The sequence below is a fragment of the Pan troglodytes genome, chromosome 4, assembly GCF_028858775.2.
Source record: "Pan troglodytes isolate AG18354 chromosome 4, NHGRI_mPanTro3-v2.0_pri, whole genome shotgun sequence".
Classification (NCBI taxonomy): Eukaryota; Metazoa; Chordata; class Mammalia; order Primates; family Hominidae; genus Pan; species Pan troglodytes.
The window spans coordinates 51,991,220-52,007,776 of NC_072402.2; the positions used below are offsets into that span (position 1 = coordinate 51,991,220).

The window sequence follows — 16,557 nt, forward strand, 5'->3', positions numbered from 1 at the left end:
TGTCACAGAAATTGTACATTACCAGATTAGTGTTGTTGCCAAAAATGCTTACCTGAATAAAATTGTGAGGAAACAATTAGAAAATTCCACAATAAGGAATATTCTGCAGGGCAATTACCTTGGATTCTTCTAAAAAGCCAAAGACACTAAAAGAAGACAATTCTAGATTGAAAAATTAAGCAGCCAAATGCAATGTATAAATACTAAATGGAGCTGGGCATGGTGGCTGAGGCCTGTAATCCCAACACTTCGGGAGGCCAAGGCGGGCCACTTGAGCCCAGGAGTTTGAGACCAGCCTGGGCAATATGGTGAAACTCTGTCTCCACAAAAAAAATACAAAAATTAGCCACGCGTGGTGGCAAGTGCCTGTAGTCCCAGCTGCCTGGGAGACTGAGGTGGGAGGAACACCTGAGCCAGGGAGGTGGAGGCTGCAGTGAGCCGAGATCAAGCCACTGCATTCCAGCCTGGGTGACAGGGTGATACCCTGTCTAAAATAAATAAATAATATAGGATTCTGGATCAAAAACCAAATTTTTGTATGTCTTTTATTATATGTCATATAAAGGACATCTGTGTGGCAGTAGGGAAAACTGGAATATGAACTGTTTATTAGATGTTATTGCATTATTGTGAATTTTCTTAGATGTATAATGGCATTAGTGGATATGTAGAGGAATGGCATCCTCAGATGTCTGCTAAAGTATTTGGAGATAAAGGGTTTATAATAATAAACTTTTGTAGTGTTTGTACTTTCAAATGGTTAGCGAAAGTACATGTGTGTATATGTTAAGTATATTTATATACAGATACACATATATAAAGAGAGTAAATATGGCAAAATGTCAACAGTTTGGTAAATCTAGATGATGGGTATATTGGGGTTCATTATACTATTTTTTTCATGCCTCTGCAGATTTTTTTCTTTTCTAAAGTCAGGAGAAGAAAGTTATTTTGGTTTTCATGACATGCATCTTATCTTCATTAGCTCTTCAACTTTTAAATTTCTATACAATAGGTTTATGACTCGGAGAAGAAGAAAAGACAACAACCCTTAGTAGGTGAGCCTTATGTTTTAATTCATGGAATTAGAGATTAGTCGTGAGGCTACAAAGATCCAATATTTTCAAAACCTGATGATTTTTTATGTTAGAGTGACTCCAAATTGATGTGAGTCTGGAGTCAGGGAGTTGCCCAGTTCCAGTATAGTGCCACTGACGCTTAAGTAGCCTCACCAAACCATGCCATTAGGGAGCAGTTTTTAAATAACTATCAAATTATACAGTGACAGCATCATTTTATTTCATACACAATCTCCTTCCCCTGCAGGCCAACTGCTTTAGAATGTGCACTTCCATTGGAACCCCTATTTTCTTACAGCATGTCGGCAAGTCTGTGTTCCTAATCAACTATGAAATTTCATGAAGGTGGGTACTCTGTTCTAATCTCAGAATGTGGTACAGCATTATGGCATGAAACAGTAACTCAATAAACACTAACTGAATAAAGAAATGGGTAAAATAAAGATTAAAGCGAGGATTTTTCAAGAAAAATTGTATCTTTTTAAAAATTGTATGCAATAATGTGGATTCTCTAAAATGACTAGTAGGAGAGAGAGGAGGGACCAACTTATAAGGAAGCTTTCAAATGTTATTGTTAGTCACATGGGCCTTTGTGAGAGGGTTGGGAGAAGTCTCTGGAATAGAAAATAAATAGAAAAGGAATATGTTTTTGGAGTATAAATGATCATTACCTTGTTTCAGGAGCCACAGTTCACCCAGAGGCCAGAGGCCTGGCTGAGTTGTTTGTCCTAAACTTAATATATTTGCTATATAGTTCTGTTAATGAATAGAATTCTGTAAACCAATAATTACACTTTATGTCTTAATTGAGCACTTAAAAATTCAAGATACATGAATTATTTTTCTGAGCTATTTACCAAGCCTATTTAAACTTGTGAGTTTTAAAAATGAAGCAAACTCTTTCCCTGAGATAAGCTTTTTACTTCTTTTGCAAGGTAGCTATTTCAGTAATATTTGGTATGGCACTATAATGAAATCTGTCAGGAATTAGAAGGATGAGTACTTTACTATAACTGAAAAACGAGCATGTTTGAGAATTTCTGATAACACTAATGAGTTAGTGTTTCAAATGAAAATAATTAAGTCAACAAAAAGAAATTCTTCTTGGATCAGTCTTGAGGACTGAGTAATACTGATAAAGAAATATCACTTGAAAGGAGCTTTTTGTCTTTAAATGAAGATAAATTAAAAGGGTAACTAGGATTTGCCACCTGCAATACTGATACCTACTAGCACAGAATCAAAGCTAGAGTATAAAAGAAAATTCTCTATAAGTCACTGGGCAATTTTTAAGAACTCATTTTTTGGGGGGAGTAAGAAAAGTAGTCAGACAAATCAGTCCAAGGTGAGGTATCTTTGGAAAATTTAATTTGGACCATATTTTCTTCCTCTTTCTGAAAACATCAAATATCCCCATACAGTTTGGGTTCCACAGCTTACAAAGGGGCAGTGGGTTTCCCGCAGTTACATACTGTACCCAACTTTCTATAGAAAGATAAAACACTTTCCAACCTTGCTTTTGAGTATTTCCTAAAAAATGCTTTAAAGTTTCCTTACAATAAATGGCAAGTAAAACAAAGTAAGGCTTTTTTTTTCTCCTTTTCCCCTTTTTATGTACTGCATGTTCGAGGAATAAGGAAGGAAGACTAGTTCCATCAGAGTACTAGTAATCCTAGTACCCTGGGGATTACTGCTGGATCCTCCCAGGTATACCCCTATTATTGAGGCCCTGATGCACCCCTGCACTGAGGAACCTGAGAAGGGTAAGTACTAAACAGTCTGTCGTAGCCACGTGGGACTGTCACAGCGCAGGTGGGACTGGGAGTCACCCAGTTCTTCTCGGTGCTCACAGGAGTAACAAAGGAACTAGGACTAAACCATAACCAGAGGTCTCCCACGTGGTACTGCAGTACCACACGTTCACTTTTGTGGGCCTTACAAATGCACATTTATAGACCCAATGTATTTACTGGAAAAAAAAAGAAAAAAATGCCTTTACTAATTTCTGTATCAAATTATTAGAATGAAAATAAAAGCATTTGTCTGATAAAACACACTTTCTATGTTAGATGAAAATAACTCCCTTGCAAGATAAGCTTGGTAATGTGTATTTGTCACTATTTATATATTTTTGCTTAGTACACACATTTCTTTAATAGCATCATCTGAACAGCTTTGTCATTTTTCAAACCTGTAGTTTCATTAGCTTAAAAAAAGGATAAGGCAGCCAAATTTAATGAATTTTGGTTGCAGAAAAACATCTCAGGTATTAACTCTCATCTTCAAATATTAAGAGCACATAATTAAAAGCTAAAGTTTCTTCTCTTAACAGGAAACTAAGCAGCTATTGTCATCAAATGTACTTTTACATGTACTTTTTAGTGAAGGGCCCCCTCATAAATATAAAATTAAATTCTTTTGAGGAATAGGTTTGTGATTTTAGTTATGCAGGATTTACATTTATCCTTTACATTTTGTAGTAAAAAATGTGTGGTCTTTGCTTATTTTCATGAAGTGATTTCTTCATCTCAGCAGGCTCTCACATACAAACGGCAGGCTGGGTTACTCAGCTTGTTTCTGAAAGGGGAGGCAGCCACATGTCATGTGCTCTTAGAATCCTTGCAAAAACTCCTGTAGCTGGGTGACAATCTCCGTATCCACTGTTTCCATGAGGGACTGGAAACCTTGTTCTCCTAGCATCTCCTGCTGTGCCTTGAGCTTCTCGTAGATGAACTGCTGCAGTGACACTGTATGAACAGGGTCCTTCAGGGCCAGCTGTGGGATACAGAGAGGAGCAAGACTGTCAAAAAAGCAAAACAAGTCTCTCCTACCTGCAATTTACAAAAGTTCTTTGTAATCTCTTCTACAGTAACAAAATTGCTTCTGCCTCTCTTCTCACACAGATTCTGTACTAATCTCATGGTGGAAAAATCTGTCAAAGAAAATTTCATTCAATTAGTCTTAACTTCAGTTCCCTAGCGCCCCCTGAACATGTTTTCTGATCAGGCATTTCTCAAGAGCTGGGGGACTCATTCATTTAAAGCATCAAAGCCTAGTAGAAAGCATTCTAAAAGAAACAGAACATGCTGAAGAACATTTAAATACAATTGTCCAGCATTCTCCTTAGGAAGATAGGGTAGGGTAGACCACTGTGGCAACCCAGTGATGCCCTCAGGATCGAGAAAGGAGACAGTGTTTGCCCTACCCTGGATTGCAATACTATTTAAATTCCTGTATATGCTTCTGGCTGAAAAAAAAAAAGGGACTCCTCGTCTCCCACTGGGATATTTGGAAAACAAAAGAAGTGTAATTTCATGAAAAATAACCCAGAAGTCCACTCCTTAAAGATAACAATGACAAAAGAAAATATTTTGGCTTCTTCTATCCCTGTGGTATGCACATACATACATATACATAAAACACACCTGGACCCAGGCTAAGTGCAATGTGTGATATACCCGATTGAATCCTGCAACTAAGAGTGTTACCGGAAAAACTGGTAAAATCTAAATAAAAGTCTGGAGTTTACTTAATAATAATGCACCGATGTTGGTTTCTTAATTTTGATAAATGTACCACGTATATTTGGAAAATGTAGGGCCAGGCTCGGTGGCTCATGCCTGTAATCCCAGCACTTTAGGAGGCTGAGGCAGGCAGATCACAAGGTCAGGAGTTCGAGACCAGCCTGGCCAATATGGTGAAACCCCGTCTCTACTGAAAATACAAAAATTAGCCTTGCGTGGTGGTGCACGCCTGTAGTCCCAGCTACTTGGGAGGCTGAGGCAGGAGAATCGCCTGAATCTGGGATGCGGAGGTTGCAGTGAGCTGAGATCGTGCCATTGCACTCCAGCCTGGGCGACAGAGCGAGACTCTGTCTCGAAAAAAAAAGAAAAAGAAGAGGAAAGAAAAATGTAACATACAATGTTAACATTAGGAGAAACTGGGTGAGGGGCACATGGGAACTCTTTGTACTATTTTTGTTACTTTCCTGTAAACCTAAAAGTATTCCAAATTAAGAAGATTACTCTAAAAAATGGACTCAGCAATTAGAAAAGTATACCCCTCTGTGGCCATTTGGTAAAAGGACAAACCACTCTACAACTGACATCTCATCTTATGTATTAGCTTATATAAGTGTCTAATAATACAATTTCTAAGCAGCTAGGCCTGTGTTCAATTTTGAGATAAAAGCTGATGTCTCCAAGCTCTGAATGACATTCAAGGTTAGTTTTTCTCAAGTTAATGACTTCATCAGAACTAGAATACAGATCGGAAAAATTCCTGGTTTTGTTCTCTTTCCATTACTTCCATATGCTCTTGGCTTCTAAGAAAGTATGTGATCATTTAAGAAGTATTTCCATTGAAATAGTTAAGATAAAATTAGGAACCTTCAGAAGCTTCAGTCATTAGCAAGAGATAATTACCCAGAATTCCTGACTCTGGGGTAACACCAGATAAAGGAAGTGTTAATAGCCAGATTCACTTCTAAAGTCTACACATCGGATTTTAATGAGCACGTGGCTCAGTATTGCTTAATTTTAAAATTATTACTCTAAGACAGAATGGTTCCAGTTGAAGTGTGTATCAGCAGTTCCCTCTGTTGGTAATGACAGCCTTTTGACATATGCTTCAACCTATGAAGTAGTCTTCTAAAGTGGTTCAAGATTTTAGTTTCTGTGGGGCTACTTACAAATTTCTTTTTGAGATTTCTATTCCTTGAAACAAAGTTTCCCACTGTATTTCACTACATTAATAAGCAATTTCACCCAGCAAGAATTTAGTGAATCAAAATCTTTCATTTTCCTTGTTAATATGGCATATGTCATTATTCACTTTTTAAGCCTATATGCCCAATTATAATTTTTCAGAAACTACTTACTGTAAAGTTGTTTTGTCAGAGGCCTTTGAACCGGTGCAACTCCATCTTTTTTTTTTTTTTTTTTTTTTTTTTTTTGAGTCTCTCGCTCTGTCGCTCAGGCTGGAGTGCACTGGCGCGATTTCGGCTCACTGCAAGCTCCGCCTCCCGGGTTCACGCCATTCTCCTGCCTCAGCCTCCCGAGTAGCTGGGACTACAGGCGCCTGCCACTATGCCCAGTTAATTTGTTTTTATTTTTAGTAGAGATGGGGTTTCACCCTGTTAGCCAGGATGATCTCGATCTCCTGACCTCATGATCCGCCCACCTCAGCCTCCCAAAGTGCTGGGATTACAGGCCTGAGCCACCGTGCCCAGCCTGCAACTCCATCTTGAATAGGGGCTGGATAAAATAAGGCAGAGACCTACTGGGCTGCATTCCCAGGACGTTAGACATTCTAAGTCATAAGATGAGATAGGAGTTCAGCACAAGATACAGGTCATAAAGACCTAGCTGATAAGACAGGTTGCGGTAAAGAAGCTGGCTAAAACCCACCAAAACCAAGATGGCCACAAAAGTGACCTGTGGTCATCTTCACTCCTCATTACATGTTAATTATAATGCATTAGCATGCTAAAAGACAATCCCACTAGCACCATGACGGTTTACAAATGCCATGGTGGTATTTGTAGGGTAACATATGGGGTAACATCCAGAAGTTACCCTATATAGTCTAAAAAGGGGAGGAACTGGCTGGATGCCATGGCTCACGCCTGTAATCCCAGCACTTTGGGAGGTTGAGGTGGGCAGATCACCTGAGGTCGGGAGTTTGAGACCAGCCTGACCAACATGGAGAAACCCCATCTCTACTAAAAATACAAAATTAGCTGGGCATGGTGGTGCATGCCTGTAATCTCAGCTACTTGGGAGACTGAGGCAGGAGAATCGCCTGAACCCGGGAGGTGGAGGTTGTGGTGAGCTGAGATCATGCCATTGCACTCCAGCCTGGGTAACAAGAGCAAAACTCTGTCTCAAAAAAAAACAAAACAAAAAAAACGGTGGGGGGAGGAACCCTCAGTTCTAAGAATTGACCACCCCTTCCCAAAAAATCTCATGAACAATCCATCCTTTGTTTAGCATATAATCAAGTAATACCCATAAAAGGCCGGGCATTGTGGCTCACGCCTGTAATCCCTGCACTTTGGAAGGCTGAGGCGGGTGGATAACCTGAGGTCAGGAGTTTGAGACTGGCCTGGCCAACATGATACAATGAAACCCTGTCTCTACTAGAAAAATACAAAAAATTAGCTGGCCATGGTGGCACGTGCCTGTAAACTCAGCTACTCGGGAGGCGGAGACTGCAGTGAGCCTAGATTGTGCCACTGCACTCTAGCCTGGGCAACAAGAGCAAAACTCTGTCTTAAAAAAAAAAAAAAGAAAAAGAAAGAAATACCCATAGAAACAGCCAGCCAGCAGCCCTCGGGGCTGCTCTGCCTATGGAGTAGCCATTCTTTTATTCCTGTATTTCTTAATAAGCTTGCTTCCACTTCACTCTATGGACTCAACCTGAATTCTTTCTTGTGTGAGATCCAAGAGCCCTCTCTTGGGATCTGGATCAGGACTGCTTTCTGGTAACAATTTCCTATCGAATTTTGCTAAAGTGTTTTCCATCCTAGAAAACTACTAAATAATTGCTAAATTTGAATTTAATTTTTGTCACTTAGAAATGTAGAACATTTTTTAAGAATAATAATATATTCAGGCTTCCTTTCCATGAAACTTGGTAGGAGACACATAAATACACTAGGTATGTAACAGGCCAAAAAATCTTAAAGGAAAATTGATCTACAACAATGTATTTAACCATGTGGTCTTCAAAAATTCCTTAATTAAATTATCTTTGGTTTAAAAATTCCCTTCTTTTCTGACTTTCTAATTGTTTTGCTGCAGATAACTGTTAATTTCTGAAATATATCTAAAATAACTAAGTTTCTAACATCTGTTGGATATAAACTCTCCTAACTCTGTGGCTTAATGAAGAGTATGAGTCCAGCAGATACCAATCAGAACCCACTTAATCAATAGGGCACAGCAATACAAGCTCAATCATCAAACTATACCCACTGTAAAACCCAATCTGTCCTTTGAGAAGCTTGGAATACAATTTCTAAATGACCAGCTTGTAAGTAAAGGAACTATTTTACATTGCTATGTCTAGAAACACTGGGATCTAGACTTCATGAGATAAAAATAACTGTATATACATACATGTCTCAGTGAACAAATTAAAATTCCAATTTAGCAATTATCTTGTAAGCTAGGTTTCCTGACATAATTATTTTTCTTTCTATTAGTACTTGACCATTATTACTTGGGCATTCTTACTCTAGTATGCCTTTACTGCAGTGTGCTTTATTTAAATCTCTGAGAGTGAACTTGACAGAAACACAACTCAAGCAATTAGACAAAGTAATTATTTCAAGCCTAGATCTGAGCAACAGAACATCTGCTTATTTCTTCACGTTTCAATATGCAATCATCTTCAGAGCAATTAAATGGGAATCAAAATACAATATCCACATTTACTAAACTCCAATCATAAGCAAGGCTTCTGCTAGGTACAGGGCAGGCCATTCACATATATTATTTCATTTAAAACTAACAATAAGAATAAAGGAGAAAGGGAAGCCTCAGCAAAGTCACAACAAATCTTTATACAATAGTTCTTCACTTGGCAGCATAAGGCAATCATTTGGGGAACTTTAAAAAATGCTGATGTCTAAGTCCTACTCCTAGTGATTCTGATTTTAAGTAGTTTCAGGTACCAGAATATTTAAAAGCTCCCCAAGTGATCGTGATATATATCCAAAAATAAGAAGCACTGCTACAGAAAAACATGGGCCAAGCGTTTTGAGGCCTAACCTCTCAAGAAAACACGATAAAACATCTACAGGTATTTCCGTATGCATTAAAATAAAAGAATATAGACAACAGGCTAAAGAAAACATGTAACACTTAAAAGAAAAAAAAAAACCCTTCAGCTACTAATTACAAGCTCTTTAAACTTAAACCCATTTACCATTACTTGCCAGAAACCTTTCAGGTTTCCTTTCTCCTTTAGACTCACTGAGGCAATTTTGAGGGAGTTTTACTTTACTGTGTGCATACTAGGAAATGTTGATGACTTTTTTTTTTTAATCATTGTTTGACTCCTCCACTGTCCAAAAGTTTAGTGCGCTTCTTGATTTTAGTTTTTGTTTCCTGAATTCCAAAGGATTCCTCAAATCACAGGGTAAATGAGATTCAAATTTGTAAAAGACGTTCATTTAGCCTGCTTTTCCTAACTAGTTATTGCTAGCATATAACAGCAACATACATTTATATATAATTATCACTTATTAAATTATCTTCATAGTTGATCTGTTGATCTTCTTAGGGACTTTCCTGGCTTAAATTACTGACAGAGACAGGAGGCAGCCAAGGCCCTACTCCCCTTCCCCCTTAAACCCAGCCTACAAGCCTAAAACAGCCTGAAGGCCGAAAAACGGACTGCAGGTCTGGGAGAATCTCTAACCGGCCTGCTCCGTGGGAGGACAGGGTGGAGCCTTGGGAAATTTATGCCCCATTTGCAGGGGGAGGAGCCTGGCCTCTCCTGTTCCTGTGTGTTAACCTGAGATTCAATCTGTGAGATGGGGACCTGTTAACAGGTACCCCTGTCACTTTGCTGAGTTTTTTTCCATTTTTGCCCAATAATTCTGTTCCCCCTCGCCCTTCAAAGTGTCTGCCAGCCTAATCCTTCCTGGTCGTGTGACAAGAACCTGGTTTTTACTACAACATTATCATTACAATGACTTCTGAATTTCGTCTCTTCTTTGCCAATACTTAAAACTTACATAGACTCTCTTCTCATCGCATTGGCTAGAAACTCCGCGTAACAGACTATTGTATCATCATCATCAAACTCTTTTACTCTTTTTCCTAGGCCACACAGACCACATTTCCAGCCAATGGAATGTGAGCAGAAATGATAAGTGCCATTATTCAACCTAACTCTTAAACTACTCGTACTCATTCTTTTTCACAGTTTTCCTGCTAGACAGAGCCATGTGTTGAAGCCATGCATTTCAATAAGTCTCGATTGTAAACCAGAAATAAAATCGTAAGGCCCTCCGCCACCCACCATCCGTTTGAATGGACTTCCTCTTTGGCCAGGACACTCTTAAAATTTAACCTGAAAGACTGCTTCAGGCCATGATGGCAAGCAGATGTGCCTCATTATACCTCTCCAGTAATAGCATCAACAAAGACCTTAAGTCTGATAAGAGACATTTATAATTCATTCTCTTTGAAGCCTGCCACCTGGAGGCTTCATCTGCATGATAAAACTTTGGTCTCCACAACCCAGACATTTATTTTCTATTGACTCCAGGTCTTTAGAAAAACTCAACCAACTGTCAACCAGAAAAATTTAAGTCTACCAATAATCTGGAAGCCTCCTGCCTCTACATTTTGTCCCACCTTTCTGGACCAATGTATTTCTTTTTTTTTTTTTTTTTTTTAGACAGAGTCTCGCTCTGTTGCCCAGGCTGGAGCGCAGTGGCACAATCTTGGCTCACCGCAAGCTCCGCCTCCCGGGTTCATGCCATTCTCCTGCCTCAGCCTCCCGAGTAGCTGGGACTACAGGCACCCGCCACCACACCCGGCTAAGTTTTTGTATTTTTAGGAGAGACGGGGTTTCACCGTGTTAGCCAGAATGGTCTCAATCTCCTGACCTCGTGATCCGCCCACCTTGGCCTCCCAAAGTGCTGGGATTACAGGTGTGAGGCATCGCGCCCAGCCCTGTATTTCTTAAATGCATTTGACTGAAGTCTCACGTCTCCCTAAAATGTATAAAACCAAGATGTATCCCAACCACCTTGGGCACATGTTCTCAGGACCTCCTGAGGCCTATATCACAGGCCATGGTCACTCATATTTGGCTCAGAATAAATCTCTTAAAATATTTTACAGAGTATGACTCTCTTTGTTGACAGGATCATCCCTTAAAGACTGCGGATTTCAAGACCCACTCCTGCTCCTGCCTCTCTTGTGGTTTTCCTGAGCAATAAACTATTACATTAAGTTGAGATTCCAGAGGTCTGTTACAGAAGACAGAATTTTCTGGCATTTAGAATATTCACTATCCAGTGGTATGTTTGTGCAGTTTCTTTTTTTTTTTTTTTGAGGTGGAGTCTCGCCCTGTCACCCAGGCTGGAGTGCAGTGGCGCAATCTAGGCTCAGCTCACTGCAAACTCCACCCTCCTGGGTTCACGCCATTCTCCTGCCTCAGCCTCCTGACTAGGTGGGACTACAGGCGCCCACCACCGTGCCCGGCTAATTTTTTGTATTTTTAGTAGAGATAGGGTTTCACCGTGTTAACCAGGATGGTCTTGAGCTCCTGACCTCGTGATCCGCCTGCCTCGGCCTCCCAAAGTGCTGGGATTACAAGCGTGAGCCACCACACCCGGCCTGTTTGTGCAGTTTCAAATAGATATTTTATCATGGTAAAGACATAATATTCTATTCCTATTTCAATAAGAAATTTTACCAGGAATAAATGTTAAATTTAATGTTAGATCAAATTTGCTGATAGTAATTTACATTTTTTGCATCTATTTTTATTTTAAAAAGCCATCTATTCTTTTGTTTTATTCTTTTTTCTAGGTTCTAGAATAGTTGAACTAGCATAGAATGATCTATTCTTTAAAATTGGATACAAAGGAAGAAAGGAAGGGAGGGATGGAGGAACAAAAGAAGAAAGAAGTGTGGAAAGACAAGCTATTGCTAAAAGAATGTCATTAGTAATTTTTCATTTTAGAAACAGGGTCTCACTCTGTCTCCCAGGCTGGAGTGCAGTGGTGAGATCTTGGCTCACTACAGCCTCCGCCTCCTGGGTTCAGGCAAGTCTTCTGCCTCAGCCATTCAAATTCAAGGAGCTGGGACTACAGGCGTGCAATACCATGCCTGGCTAATTTTTTGTAGAGATGGGGGTTTCACCATGTTGGCCAGGCTGGTCTTGAACTCCTGACCTCAAGTGATCCACCTGCCTTGGCCTCCCAAAGTGCTGGCATTACAGGCGTAAGCCACCCAGCCCGGCCTGTCATTAGTAATATTAAATGAATTAAACTACTTAAAAAAAAAAGACTGATAGTACATTCTGGTAAAACCACTTGCAATGAGCAAGCAAGAAACATTTGAGGAGAGGGGCTTTTGGGGGGAAGGAGGCAATTTAAACCACTTCTTCCGTGGTTATAAATCTATTTCTATCAGGTCCTAAGTTTATTTTTAATTTTTTTTTGGTAAAATTAATATGGGAAAACTGTCCTGAAAAGATTTTTCCATTGATTAGCCTAGACTTGCATGTACAATACCTGAAGCCATATTATATGCCTTCTTATCCCTAATATTTTATGTTTATTCTTCCACCCCTTGATTAAATTGGCCAGGTTTATCTATTCTGTGGGGTTTTTAAGAAGAACAAGCAAACAATACTTATTCATCAATTTTAGTACTTTTCTGTCTTCTAATTTTTAAAATTATTAATGTCTTCTATTTTTCTAAGGCTGATTTTTTCTAATGTCTCTATTTTTCCTTTTTTTCACATCTTGACGTAAGTAGAGTTCATTTATTTTCATTTTTTCTTGTATAATAAAATTACTTAAGGCTAGGAATAATTAAGTTTTGCTCCCATGTTTTTATGTGTAACAATCTCAATGTTGTATGTCATCTACTTCAAAATTTCAAGCTTCCCCTTTAAAATACTGTTTAAAAAACTTTATGGAACCAGTATTTCTCTCAACCTTTGTGTAATACCTGGTTTTACTTTAATGTGGTCAGATAATTTAACCTGTACTATTTCTATTCTAAGAAACTAGGGATTTTCTTTGTTAGCCTAGAATATGCTCAGTTTTTGTAAATGTTTCATGAACATTTACATATTCTACTTATAGAGTAGAATTTTTATATATAGATATTAAGTTTCCTGATCATATTATTCAGATCTGTCACTATACACCCACTAGATCATCTTAAGCTCAACTAAACATAGGCTCACAAGACTACCATAGGCTATCCTTAGCATCAGTTTATACAGAAGGCTGTGGGGAAGACTTACTATCACAAAAAGAAAATGTGTAGGAAAATAAGATAAATTTTGCACCAATAAAAATGTTATAATCTTACATGTATTTTTAGAATCCTGTAAAACTATGTTGCTTTTTGAGATAATTTCTTACATGTTTTATAAAAGCATTTCTACTTATAACTCCATTTTGGCAGTGCAATTTAGGACTGTCTCCATTCAGTTTCCAGCAATGGGGTGAACTCTTTACATTAAAAAAAAATCAACTTTAATATATAACTAAATTAAATAATAGGGAATTGTTTTCCTTCCATTCATCTTATTGTCATTAAAGTAAAATGGCTACATAACAAAGTGTAATAGAATATTTAGGGGTGTGCTATGGCACATTAATGTTACTAAATTAGAAAAAGACTGCTAGATATTTAAAAGTGCCACTATCCAGCACTGCCTTTAATTCTATTACTTCCCTCTCAGAAATATAATTAATATTCCTGTTTGTCACTATGGGAGAGTATATACTATACCAAACATGTGAATTAATACATTGTTCCTATTATATGTGGACACCAGGTGATTCAGAGAATGGAAAGAAGATAAACTGTGAGGAAAAATCAGATGAGATTTCTATTTGAAATCTAAATGTCATGGATATGCCGAGTTTTCTGAATATCATTTATTTCTGTCTACATTTTTATTACAGGGACTGAGAAATCTGAACAAGTATGAACATCTATAGGACACAGCTGCTCCCTTGTATCTCCTTATTGTTCTAATTGCCTTTGTGGTTCCAAGAAGCAAGATCACTGAGCAAATCTTATGAGAATCTCAAGTCTCTTGATAAAAATGCTCAACAAGGTCAAGTATCAGGTGAAGGACTGAAAAGTGCAGGTGCTATAAAGAGGAAATGTTGAATGAGAACCTTTAAAGGCAAGAAAGTTTAATAATGGGTCAGTGTCCTCAATCTCTTTCAAAAATTTGATTTCATCAAATGGTGTATGAATCATTTATAAAAATGACAAAATGTGATGGAGATGAATAAGGGGCTAAAAATTTTCCATCTTGACCATCTGCTGACAGAGCAAAATTGTTAAATAAACCAAGTTTGGCTATGAGGCTAATTTTTCTAAAGCAGATCCTGTTCTCTCACTGATTTTTTTTTTTTTTTTTGAGTCAGAGTCTCACCCTGTGCCCCAGGCTGGAGTGCAGGGGCACAGCCTCAGCTCACTGCAACCTCTGCCTCCCAGGTTCAAGCGATTCTCATGCCTCAGCCTCCCAAGTAGCAGGGACTACAGGGGCATGCCACCGTGCCCAGCTGATTTTTGTATTTTTAGTATAGATGGGGTCACACCATGGTGGCCAGGCTGGTCTCAAGTGATCCACCCGCCTCGACCTCCCAAAGTGCTGGGATTACAGGTGTGAGCCACCATACCTGGCCATCTCATTGGTTTTTATCACAGATCAGATGTATATATATTTTTAAATGTTATTTGATTATATTTTGATTTATTGAGGAATCTTCAAAAAGAGTAGAAAACTTTTGGCAAGAAAAGATTTGAGATTGTGCTTAGCCACATCTAAGAAAGCTTCCTGGCATTTTCCTACTACGGGATCTCAACTTTCTCCTCCTGCCCACCCTGCCCATCAACATTTAGCTACCTACAGATTAACTGCTTCCACTCAGTGAATAATAATGCCGTTAGATAGATATGTCCACATAGCCAGTTAGCTGTCCTTGGGCCACAGTAACAGAAATATGTTCTCTTTGTTTTCTATTCTGGCTCCTCCTCCTCTCTGTTCTGCACCACTGCCACCCCCCTTCCTCCCCCACCTCCCCCTCCACCCCATCTTCCACTTTTAATGACTTGTCATGACAAATGTTCCTATCTAGATAATCCAAATGTACCTATCTTTGATCAGCAAATTCCATTTTGTCATGTGTTAAATAACCAGATTGCAGTCACTTGTGCTAGATGCCATGTAATCAAACAAAATTTAAAAACAGGCCAGTTATCTAAAATTGAGATTCACAGTAACCAATCAAAAGGGGCCCAGTAAACCTGAGATAGGATAAGGAAGCACCCTTTCCCTTAGCCCACCCAAGGAAATTAAACAAATGTTAACCAGTCCACTTTCTGTACTATGCTGTTTCCTTGATCTTGTTCAAGTTACCTTATAAAAACCAACTCTTCCGCCACCTCCTCAGAGCTCCCATCTATTTTGCAGATTGGATGCTGCCTGATTCATGAATCACTAATAAAAGCTAATTAAATCTTTGAAACTCACTTTGTTGAAATTTTGTTCTTTGATACATGAAACACATTCACAGGTTCCAGGGATTAGGACATGCACATCCCTGGGGGATGAGAGGGATTATTCTGTCTGCTACACTTATGGCATACAAGGCCCTCTATAAGCCATCTACTATTTTGGCACATGGTATGCACCTAATAAATACTTCTTGAATGATACTCCTGCAACTGCTCAGTGAAACAAGATAATTATACTTGCAAAATCTAAACTCAAAACTAAACCAACAAAACATGGGTGGCTTAAATTCAGGGTTTCTCAAACTTGGGACTATCAAACATTGGGTAGATAATTCTTTGTTATTGGGGGGGGTTGTTCTGACACAGACAGAAAACGGAAATACTGGGTAGAAGAGGGCAGTTCCCTGGCAAAGGCCTCACCCTCAAGCCAGGAAACTCGAGGCCCTAAATGGGAACAGGCACTCCTGTTTTCATGCCCAAAAGTTTCCATACGGCCCACCACACCCCCTTATCCTGTACCTATATAGACCGCAATCCACAGCTCCATAAGGAGAAAAGAAGAGCAGAACAGCAGAATGGCACAGCAGGGAAGGAAGAAGAGGAGCATCAGAACGCCAATAGGAGTTCGGCTGGGGTGGTAGGAAAGGAGATTGGCCACTGGATGGCTAAAGTCTAGGGAAAGATCATCTTCCCACTCCATACCCTTTCCAGCTCCCCATACAGCTCACTGAGAGCCACCTCCACCAGTCAATAAAACCCCCACATTCACCATCTTCAAGTCTGTGTTTGACCTGATTCTTCCTGGATGCCAGACAAGGACCTGCGTACTAAGACGGCACTGAGCTGGTTAACGCTTAAGCTGTCTGCAGACAGCAAAGCTAAAAGTGGACTGTAACACATACACACACACTTGGGTTTTGGGAGTTGCAGGCTACCACCTCTGGATGTTGTCATGGGGCTGGAGCCCAGGGGTATTTGCCCTGGCTCCTGCACCTACCTGTCTGCATGCTCACCCTCCCATAAGGGGCTTGAGCACTTGTGGATGAGTCACACCCCTGTCGCATATCCTGCGGGGTGGTGGAGGGCGGGTCAGGGAACTCTTCCATTTCAGTTCTACGTACTGCAGAACTTAGCAACAGCCTTGGCTCCCACCCATTACTGCCAGCAGCACTTCCCTGTCCTGTAATAACAATGCTGGCGGGAAGGGGCGAGGAGCAGGGCAAAATAGTACCCAG

General features: G+C 39.5%; 1 protein-coding gene across 8 annotated transcripts in view; it reads right to left on the reverse strand.

The window, feature by feature from the left end:
- Nucleotides 1–2,425: 2,425 nt before the first annotated feature.
- IPO11 (importin 11) overlaps nucleotides 2,426–16,557 on the reverse strand; it is a 221,483-nt gene continuing 207,351 nt past the window's right edge. For all 8 annotated transcript variants that reach the window (XM_063811213.1, XM_054684345.2, XM_054684346.2 and 5 more), the window contains one exon: nucleotides 2,426–3,854. In XM_063811213.1, the coding sequence (XP_063667283.1) occupies nucleotides 3,690–3,854 (165 nt within the window). In that variant the 3' untranslated portion in view covers nucleotides 2,426–3,689. The remainder of the gene's footprint in view (nucleotides 3,855–16,557) is intronic.